General features: G+C 36.6%; 1 protein-coding gene across 1 annotated transcript in view; it reads right to left on the bottom strand.

Annotated features, from left to right (window-relative positions):
- LOC111089164 overlaps positions 1-2,828 on the bottom strand; it is a 19,780-nt gene extending 16,952 nt beyond the window's left edge. Inside the window, exons 1-2 of the mRNA XM_022401106.1 lie at positions 2,525-2,828; positions 1,622-1,720 (exon numbers count right to left, since the gene is read on the bottom strand). Of these exons, the coding sequence (XP_022256814.1) occupies positions 1,622-1,720; positions 2,525-2,813 (388 nt within the window). The 5' untranslated portion in view covers positions 2,814-2,828. The remainder of the gene's footprint in view (positions 1-1,621; positions 1,721-2,524) is intronic.
- Between the last annotated feature and the right edge of the window lie 7,573 nt (positions 2,829-10,401).

Here is a 10,401-nt window from a genome sequence, read left to right as displayed (position 1 = left end):
GGGGAGTTCGAACCCGCGACCCTCAGATTGCGATCGAGCGCCCCCTAACCACGTGGCCATGTCGGGCCGATGTTAGTTTTAACAGACATTTTTCAATATTTTAAACTTTTTCTTCTTGTTCTCCATATGAAATGAAAATCATATTCTGTCTTTCCTGTTTTTCAACTTTTTTTTCCATTTGTATTTATGTGCATGGGTTTCTGTATGCCTTAGTGGCTAGCGTGCCGGGCTGAACATCAAAAGTTCAAAGTTCGCGCTGTGGTGCCGCTAAAAACGCTTCCCATGTGTGTTATAATAATAACAGTAAATCTCGTTATTTAGCTTAAGGCTTCAGTTCATGTAGCAACGGTACTTCTAACTCTTTGGCTTTCCTCTGGTTAGTACCTGACCCCTAGGGGTATCTAACCTGACCCTTCAGCCCATGTGTCGAAAAAGGTGTCGTTCAGGGTTAAAATAATAAATTGTGATTCGTTAAAACTTTGTAATTTTTACGTTGTTCATTACAGAGTTTGATGTTAGGATTTATTCATTTGTTAAATCTTACATTATCTTTGTGGCTTGTATAAGCAAACGCGAGCGCAGGATTTTGTCAAAGGCATATTAATTTGTTGAAGATCGGGGAATCATGTAAATTTGTTGAAGATCGGGGAATCATGTAAATTTGTTGAACATCGGGGAATCATGTAAATTTGTTGAAGATTGGGGAATCATGTAAATTTGTTGAACATCGAGGAATCATGTGAATTTGTTGAAGATCGAGCAATCATGTAAATTTGTTGAAGATCGGGGAATCATGTAAATTTGTTGAAGATCGGGGAATCATGTGAATTTGTTGAAGATCGGGGAATCATGTAAATTTGTTGAAGATCGGGGAATCATATGAATTTGTTGAACATCGGGGAATCATGTAAATTTGTTGAAGATCGGGGAATCATGAAATTTGTTGAACATCGGGGAATCATATGAATTTGTTGAAGATCGGGGAATCATTGTAAATTTGTTGAAGATCGGGGAATCATGTAAATTTGTTGAAGATCGGGGAATCATGTAAATTGTTGAAGATCGGGGAATCATGTAAATTTGTTGAAGATCGGGGAATCATTTTGACTGTCACATCTAACCTTCATGTAAAACTTACTATTTCACATACATTGACTACCTATAGTTTATGTGTAGTGTAAGATATATAACTCAAAAAGTACGTCCAATACAACGTATCACAAGGTAACTGTGGTGCCAATAGTTGTTCTAGAGAGTCTAGAAGGTTTTGGTCCCTAGGCAAGAATTTCATGTGGGCCCTTGTAGGCAGGTACTGTTTTACAATGCCCTACAATCTACAAGTACCTGATTCCGAAGTTATTAATGCTTTCACAACGTAGTGGCAGAACTAATCATTCCCCACGAGCAAAGAGGAACTGAAGATCGGCTAACGTGAACCCAGATGGATCTCTTGAATGATTCCATCTGCACTGGTGGTAGTTGCTTAGTTCACCTAAGCCTAAAGCCACTACAGTGTTGTGCAGAAATCGGGAGCTAACATGCAACTATACCATTTTGATATTTGCATTCGTTAATTAAAATATTAGTTTATAATGATAAAATTTTGACATAATAAACTTACCTCCTTCACTGGATGTTGTTTCATCACCTGGTGGTATATAGTTGAAACTATCGACTTTCTCGCTCACTGGCTTGGTCACTTCTATGACGTTGTTAGTTCCTAAGTAAGCAAAGCGTCTTTCTTTGAATGGTCATTCCTCAAATATAATTGAATCAAAAACTCATGATTCTTTCTTATAATGTAAAATCAAGAAATAATAAAACAAAACGCATTTGAAATGAGTTTTTAAAGAAAAAATAATGTAATAAAACTTAATCACTACTGTTTATTAAACCATGATCGATATTCTATCAATGAAACATAATCTAATGACAATGAAAAGTGACTAATTATCTGTTAATCCGCGATAACCACAGTTTGTGGTTTGTTTTGGTACAGATTTTATAAGAACAGCTACCCTGACGCTATATAGAAACATTGGTAATTAGGCCTAATAGATCTTTTAAAACTAATAATGTGATTTTCTCATTACCATGCCAAGTAAACATTACAAAAAAACACGTCTGATATTATTTTCACAGCGAATTTCAAAGTTGATGATCCACAGTAAACAGAAATAGAATGTTATGGTTGTATAACGTTAGCCATCCGTTCTCTATCTTAAAATCCATTAATACGATTTTCAAAATTATTGGTTAAGTACGGGAAAATAATTCATGACTACCAGAATGAGTTGTTTGCCGATGAAAAACCAACATATATTACATTTAGATAATATTATATATTTACACGTTTTACAAGGAATAATAATAATAACAATCTGGAGGATTAATTCATTTTCATCTTCTTAACGTGTATTTAATATTTTGGCAGACTAAAAGAATATTCATCACACTGTCAATACCTAAATTTCCAATATCTAGAATAAAATAGTTCCAGTACCAAAGGTTTCAGTGGTCTCACCTCTTCGCCCATAGATACCAACATTTGTAACGGTTCTGCAGTTATTACTGAGTCGACACGCGTAAAAGCATTCGTAATAATTGCAAAATTTCAGTTGACAATAGTATCCACATCTTGGTTTATTATATCCGGTGTTACCATGGCTACCTTCTTCATAACCATTGTAAGGACTGTCTCCGACTCCTCCGTATCCTATACCACCCCTGTTGCCATAACGACTTTGTGCGCTACTTACAAGGAACACGACTGCTAAGCAACTTAAACAAAATATCGCCTTGGCGATTTTCATTTTTCAGGAAGAACAAGACTGTAAATTAAAAACAAAGAACATTTTTTATACGTCTATAGATACAAAAATATATTGATAATAAGCGATTAACTTAAAACTAGTAAGAAAACAAAAATATTACGAATTACAAGGCTACTTATTCAATTTTTTTCTTGCTACCTTCCTATCTCTTGTTACATGTAAATTTGTAAAATTAGTAAAAAATGTTTGTCTGTACACATACAGAAGGCGTTGGCCCCCCAGTGGCACAGCGGCATGTCCGCGGACTTACAACGCTATAAACCGGGTTTCGATACCTGTGGTGGGCAGAACACAGACAGCCCATTGTGTAGCTCTGTGTTTAACTTCAAACAGAAGGCATTGCTTGTGCCATCTGTGCAATATACGACTTCATCCTGGGCTGTAAATGACAGAAATAGCTCACATAATAGTCTAAGACTGTACACAATTTTATGTTTAAAGTGATATCTAAATAAATATTACATTCAATACATGATTTTCTTTTTGTAGAAATGTCATTTGTTAATCACTACATAGTTTGAAGGCACTTCTGATGTTGAAATAGTAAGCAGAGTGTGTCATGATTTCATATAGTCATGATATAACCAAGTTATTTAGAGTGTGTCATGATTTCATATAGTCATGATATAACCAAGTTATTTTGAGTGTGTCATGTTTTTATATAGTCATGACAAAAGAAAGTGAAGGATTGCCTCTCCTCAGGAAACTTTTAAGTAGCCTGAAACAACTAACCAGTTTTTCTCTACATTTTCTTAAGTTGTTTGTTAGATTTTATTGTTGTTCCTCCTGTTATTAATCTCGACGGGACTTGTCACGTTACTTGAAGTTATTACCAAGAAAACACGCAACACCTATAAGAGGAAAGTCAAGTTACGTGTAACACCTAAAACTGGAAAGTCAAGTTTCTGTGAAACAGCAAGTCTAACGCAGCTCCAGGATAAAGAATATTGAGTCTGAAAGTATATTTCATTATTGACGCTAATTGTATTCCTGGTTGGCGAATTGACAACCTAACAAGCCAAAAACTACAATTTCTCAGAACTTCTCAAGCAAACAAGAATCGGGTGGACGTAGCGTTAAATCACAACGTGTTGAATTTACTTAAAGTTATCAAGAAGTGTGTAAGAAAGGCTCGCAATCAAGAAACATAACGCATACAACTCTTGGTTTTCGAAACGAAACGGGCAATGAGTTCTCACTTTAAGTACCGCCTCCCAATAGCTCAGAGGTAAGTCTTATGGCTTAAAGCGCTAATAATCGAGTTTCGATACCTGTGGTGAGTAGCATGGATAGCCCATTGTTGTGTTTAACAACAACTAAACCAAGCAATCCTCGGGTACCTCTCAACTTTAGCTTTCTAACATTGGTTTCTTGAATTTACTGCAAAACTTTGGAAATGATAGACTAAAAAGAAGTCAGATAGTTAACGCCAATTACCATTATAGTCGAACTGACCTATGGTGACACCGTTGTCGTGTTCACAAACACACACACACGCACATATATATAAAGAAAAGTTTGTTTGTTTGTTTTTGAATTTCGCTCAAAGCTAAACGAGGGCTATCTGCGCTAGCCGTCCCTAAGTTAGCAGCTTAAGACTAGAGGGAAGGCAGCTAGTCATCACCACCCACCGCCAACATTTGAGCTACTCTTTTACCAACGAATTGTGGGATTGACCGTCACATTATAGCGCCCCCACGGCTGAAAGAGCGAGCATGTTTGGTGGGACGGGGATTCGAACCCGCGATCCTCAGATTGCAACTCGAGCGTCCTAACCACCTGGCCATGCCGGGTCACATAAATAAAAGTTTTACCTTAACACTCAAATTTGACCTCACCAACAACTCCTGGGCTACCCTTGTAAGATCGAATATTTGACTGCCATTCTTATAACGCATACACAACTCCAAATTGCGAAGCGCAATTTATACTATATTTATTTATTTGCGGTAGCGAACCATGGAAATTCGCCAACCTTTCAAATAAACTCATTGCTGGTAAAGTTAGATACATACGTATATTTTCTACTATACGTCAAATAAAAATGAAGCTAATTATAAAAATTTCACAATGGAAACATAACGGGGGAAAAGTCAAATACTTAAATGTAACCTTCAAATCCGTATTTAACACTTGCACAAGACACGCAAATTACAAAATAATTACCAACTTTGAAAGTGGATATCAGACAGTTTCGTTTTCCGTGAAAATCTCCACAGGCAACTAGGAGAAACGATAGAAAGGAAAAAAAAAAGTCATTTTAAAGCGGAGACAGCTAGCATGCAGACAAGAAGCAACTTATTACTGATTTATAGCAGTGACTGATGCGAACAAATATAAATAATTCATATCTTAGGATTTATCTTATAAGAGGATAGGTTCTTTAACAACGCATATCAAACGCTTGAAAGAATTTGGTCCGGCATGGCCAGGTGGTTAGGGAGCTCGACTCGCAATCTCTGGGTCGCGGGTTCGAATCCCCGTCCCACCAAACATGCTCGCCCTTTCAGCCGTGGGGTAGTTAAAATGTGACAGTCAATCCCACTATTCGTTGGTAAAAGAGTAGCCCAAGAGTTGGCGGTGGGTGGTGATGACTAGCTGCCTTCCTTCTAGTCTTAAACTGCTAATTCAGGGACGGCTAGTGCAGATAGCCCATTGTGTAGCTTTGTGCTTAATTACAAACAGTATAAGAATTTTCCATCGTTACGTTTAACTTAACTTATTTCTTGAAACTACAATCAACGTATGCTTACATTTAAGATGTTTTGAAAGTATTCGAACACTTTTGTATGTATAATCTTCATTAATTCACGCTGTGTTTAGTGAATTCCTCTCTCAGTTTTTGAGTTAGTAGAATCAAATTTGGCAGGCGGACTCGGAGTGGTCCAGCTAGATGGTATAACCCTCATACCCAAGGCAGACTAAAACGCGTCCGTTTGGCCACTCAGGTATGTTGGGGGTGGGGGGCTAGGAGCAGGTCTGCGGAGTACCTGGTATTGGATTCTGTGTCGCTAACCTCTCTCGGGATCACGTGGGCGTTTCTTTTTGAAACTGTGTTCAAATCTCCACTCACAATCCAGCAGAAGCAACCATGATGTACATTCTCAGGCACCACGGGCAGACGTTCTAATGACTTTTTTTCCCGGTACATTTTCATCTCGGAGTAGTTACACAAACGATTGATCATAATAGAGGAGCCTGAACGGTTCATTGATGAATCACAGAGGAGTCTTTGAACCCAGCAGCTGGATATTTTACGCTAGTGTCATTAAATCATGATTTGAATGATGATAAGGTTAAAATAGTAAAAAATTGGGGGTTATTACAAGCAAGATGTTGTGGTTAAAACCTCTAGAGATGAAAAAGCTTCGACAGTGCTGTAGTTTTAAAAATACAGAGTAGCAGAAGTAATAGGACTCTGATTTAATGAACGTAATGTTTGAGTAGCAGAAGTAATAAGGCTCTGATTTAATGAACCTAATGTTTGAGTAGCAGAAGTAATAAGACTGATTTAATGAACGTAATGTTTGAGTAGCAGAAGTAATAAGACTGATTTAATGAACGTAATGTTTGAGTAGCAGAAGTAATAAGACTGATTTAATGAACGTAATGTTGTTGTTTTTCAATCACTACAGGATCGGCGAAAGAAACAGTTTCTAAATTTTTTTTGAACTGGTCAGTATTGTTCTTTGAACTGGTCAGTATTACATTTTTGAACTGGTCAGTATTATTTTTTGAACTGGTCAGTATTGTTCTTTGAACTGGTCAGTATTACTTTTTGAACTGGTCAGTATTATTTTTTGAACTGGTCAGTATTATTCTTTGAACTGGTCAGTATTAATTTTTGAACTGGTGAGTATCATTCTTTGAACTGGTCAGTATTATTTTTGAACTGGTCAGTATCATTCTTTGAACTGGTCAGTGTTATATTTTTGAACTGGTCAGTATTATTTTTGAACTGGTCAGTATCATTCTTTGAACTGGTCAGTGTTATATTTTTGAACTGGTCAGTATCATTCTTTGAACTGGTCAGTGTTATATTTTTGAACTGGTCAGTATCATTCTTAAAGTTCTATTAATTTTTGTCCATCTTGTATCTCGCATACATATCCACAAGAATTCCATAACATCCAAAGCTACGTTTGTTGATCTTTATGTCCGTGATGTTTTAATTCTTTCATACACATTTCTGAAGTTTGTTTCAGCTTCTTCTCCTGTTTATTTTTCCAAAGTAAAATATTTACTGGCAGCTACCTTTCCGTCAGTATAGTAAAATCACGTGATAATACGTATATATTTTTATATTGAGAAATATGAATATATATATATATAATTTCGATTTTGATGTTATTAAATACAAAGCTTCACAATTGGCTATTTGTGTTCGGCCCAATACGGATGTCAAAAGCTGATTTTTAGCGTCGCAAGTCTACAGACTTATCGCTGGGGGACATTAATATAAGAAACAAAATGCTTAAATATTATTTTAGTTACGTTTTTAAAAATGAGTTAGGATTTACAGGTAAAGTAACAGAAGTTAATTCAATTAATGATACTACTGGAAGCTGCGAAGTTAACTCCACTAGCGTCAGTAGAACTGGTAGTAGCATCGGACTTTTATTTTGTAGTAAATATTGTTTTGTTCCGAAGCAGAGGAAAACACTTATTTCCTATATCCTTTTGCCTGTTTGTTTGTTCGTTTCGGAAATCCGCGCAAATCTAAAAAAAGCGCCATCTGCACGAGTCGTTCCTAATTTTGAACGGAAGTACAAGATGAAAGGCAGCTAGTCAAAAGCACACACACCACCACCTCTTAGGCTGTTCTAATCGAATAGCGGAATTTGACACTCACTCTTATAACGCATCGACAGCTCCAAGATGAGAAGTAAGATTTTGCGGCGACGCAACACAAATCTTCGAATATATAGCCCAGTATACTAACCAGTAGGCCATGCCCGGCCCTGAATCAAAGGATTTAGAAAATTACTAGCACGTTTGTTATATACAAAAAATATTAAAAGCTTATGAAAATGTATTATAAACCGCTTCAATATTTTTTACATGTACACATAAACTGATAAATAAATAAATATTCAAGGGGAGACGAAGAGTTCAAGGGGGTAAAGAAATAATCAGGAACTTGTATAACCTGTTTCATTATAAAACATTACGTGAGTTCTTACTGTTTGGAACAATTACTTAAGTTCAAATGCCTAACTGCACACTGGTTATATTATAATAAATATAACCAGATAAATACAACTTTTAAAGTATCCTACGTTTCGACTTACCTCTTTATCAAGGGTTATGTATATACAGTTGGATAAATTCGAACATACAATCTGAATGGAACACAATACAACAGTCCAACTACATATGATGACCTGATATCACGTGATACAACAATTTATGAGGAAATATTATTCTCCTGGAAAACAAACAAATAAAAATAATGTGAAGTAAATATGTATGTATGTACAACTTTTTATATTATTTTGATAATACATTGCCAACAAGTTCGTATAACAATGCAATTTGAACCCTTCCATCACCGCCATCTTTTGTCAACAGTTTTTACTAATATTATTACATTTTGCCATAAACATCTTTTAGATATCCCAGTAATAAGATTGTTAAATTACTTTCACCAGTTGTTCTTGTGTATTAAAACTATTAATGCAGCGAAAGGTACCATCAATGGTTATTTTTGCTTTATGTGTAAACTCAACATCTTTATATTTGTTTAAACTAGTGTGAACTTCTTTAGTAGAAATATCTGACATGGCTAATAGTGTTGATAGTTTTGATACTTGTCATCCTGGGCTGAGTGGCGCCCCGAGGGAAAGTTTCCATTTCAGTATTTAGATGTCTTCACAGAAATATCCAATAAGTTGATTTAGTTCTTAAGATGTGTTTTTGTTTTTTTTTAAGCACAAACCTGCACAATGATCTGTGTTCTGCCCACCACGGTTTTCGAAACTTGATTTTTAGCGTTATAAGTCCTGTAACTTACCCCCGGCGACCCTTATTTTTTAACTACGTCTTCAGCTCTGTTCACATCTAGTAACTTAAGTTAGTTCGTAGAAATGTCTTCAACTGTACTTTTATAAATATCCATAAAGTAAATTATTTAATCCAAATAAGTTTTTTTTCTTCTCTGTCCACATTCATTGTCAGACAGTCTATAACAGAAATTGCCTTAGGTTTAGTTTCCAACTAAAATATTTTACAATGCGTACTTAATTTTGGTACGTGTGTATATACTTCCTCGAATGTACAATATAACATTATTCGCTGATTTACTTTTTCTAATATCTTAATGTTATTTACCGCATTATTTCTCGTGGCCCGGCATTGCCAGGTGGATAAGACGCTCGACTCGCAATCTGAGGGTCGCGGGTTCGAATCCTCGTCCCACCAAACATGCTCGCCCTTTCAGCCGTGGGGGCGTTATAATGTGACAGTCAATCCCACTATTCGTTGGTAAAATAGTAGCCCAAGAGTTGGCGGTGGGTGGTGATGACTAGCTGCCTTCCCTCTAGTCTTACACTGCTAAATTAGGGACGGCTAGCGCAGATAGCCCTCGTGTAGCTTTGCGCGAAATTCAAAAACAAACAATTATTTCTCGTAGTTACAATCCACAGGGATTTTACGACAATTCTGTCGTACCAAATACGTTCTTTTGTATTGCTGATTCAAATAAATAATGAATTACAACCCATACTAACCTTTACAGCACTGCACAGGGTGGTCCTGAATTGAGGGACAATTTTTCACAGTATCGCTAGAGTGATCGACCCACAGTAGTCATGACGACACATAGAAACAGAAGGGTAATTCTGTTAGTTAGCTGAGAACGTTTTCTTATAAACTACTTATAGAAACTATAAAATGTTCATCCTGTATTCTTTTCTCGTCCTTTTCCATAAAGTCGTCAACAAATATTTTTTCGAGTGATATTCCAAGCTGTACGTTTTAAACATAATTGTTACTTTCATGTGAACTTCAAAGAGTTTAAACTCAACAAACCAGACTAGAACATATGCACAACCAAAAAGACATCGATTAGTTTATTCTATATTACATTTTAACATATATGGTTTACCTAAGACTTCCTTTGACAAAATTTTTGTATTGTTACCAAACCTGACACGTAGCTTTAGAGGTCTTTTGGGAGTGGCATAAGAAATTGTCATTGTATCTGATCCCCTTTGTCACTCGTCGGGAGCCTCTATGTCTTCCCAGTGCGTTGTCTCCGTTTATAATTGGGGACCGCTTCACCGATTATCAGCAAAACCTATTATATACCCCCGGAGTGTGGCATAAGGGGGCGGCGTTTGTGTCTGATCTCTCTGTGTCACACCCAGGGCCCTTTATGTCTTCCCTTCCGCCACTGAACATGTCAGCCCTTTTAGCCGTGGGGTCAGTTTCACTATTCGTTGGTAAAAGAGTTGGCGGTGGGTGATGTTGACTAGTTGCCTTCCCACTGCTAAATTAGGGACGACTAACACAAACAACCAACGAGTACCTTTGGGCGGAAATCCGAACAAACCAAAGCATAATGCAC

This window comes from Limulus polyphemus, unplaced genomic scaffold (genome assembly GCF_000517525.1).
Source record: "Limulus polyphemus unplaced genomic scaffold, Limulus_polyphemus-2.1.2 Scaffold5412, whole genome shotgun sequence".
NCBI classification, from domain to species: domain Eukaryota; kingdom Metazoa; phylum Arthropoda; class Merostomata; order Xiphosura; family Limulidae; genus Limulus; species Limulus polyphemus.
Note: the sequence above shows the minus strand (reverse complement) of the source record. Positions and strands in the feature narration are given on the sequence as shown.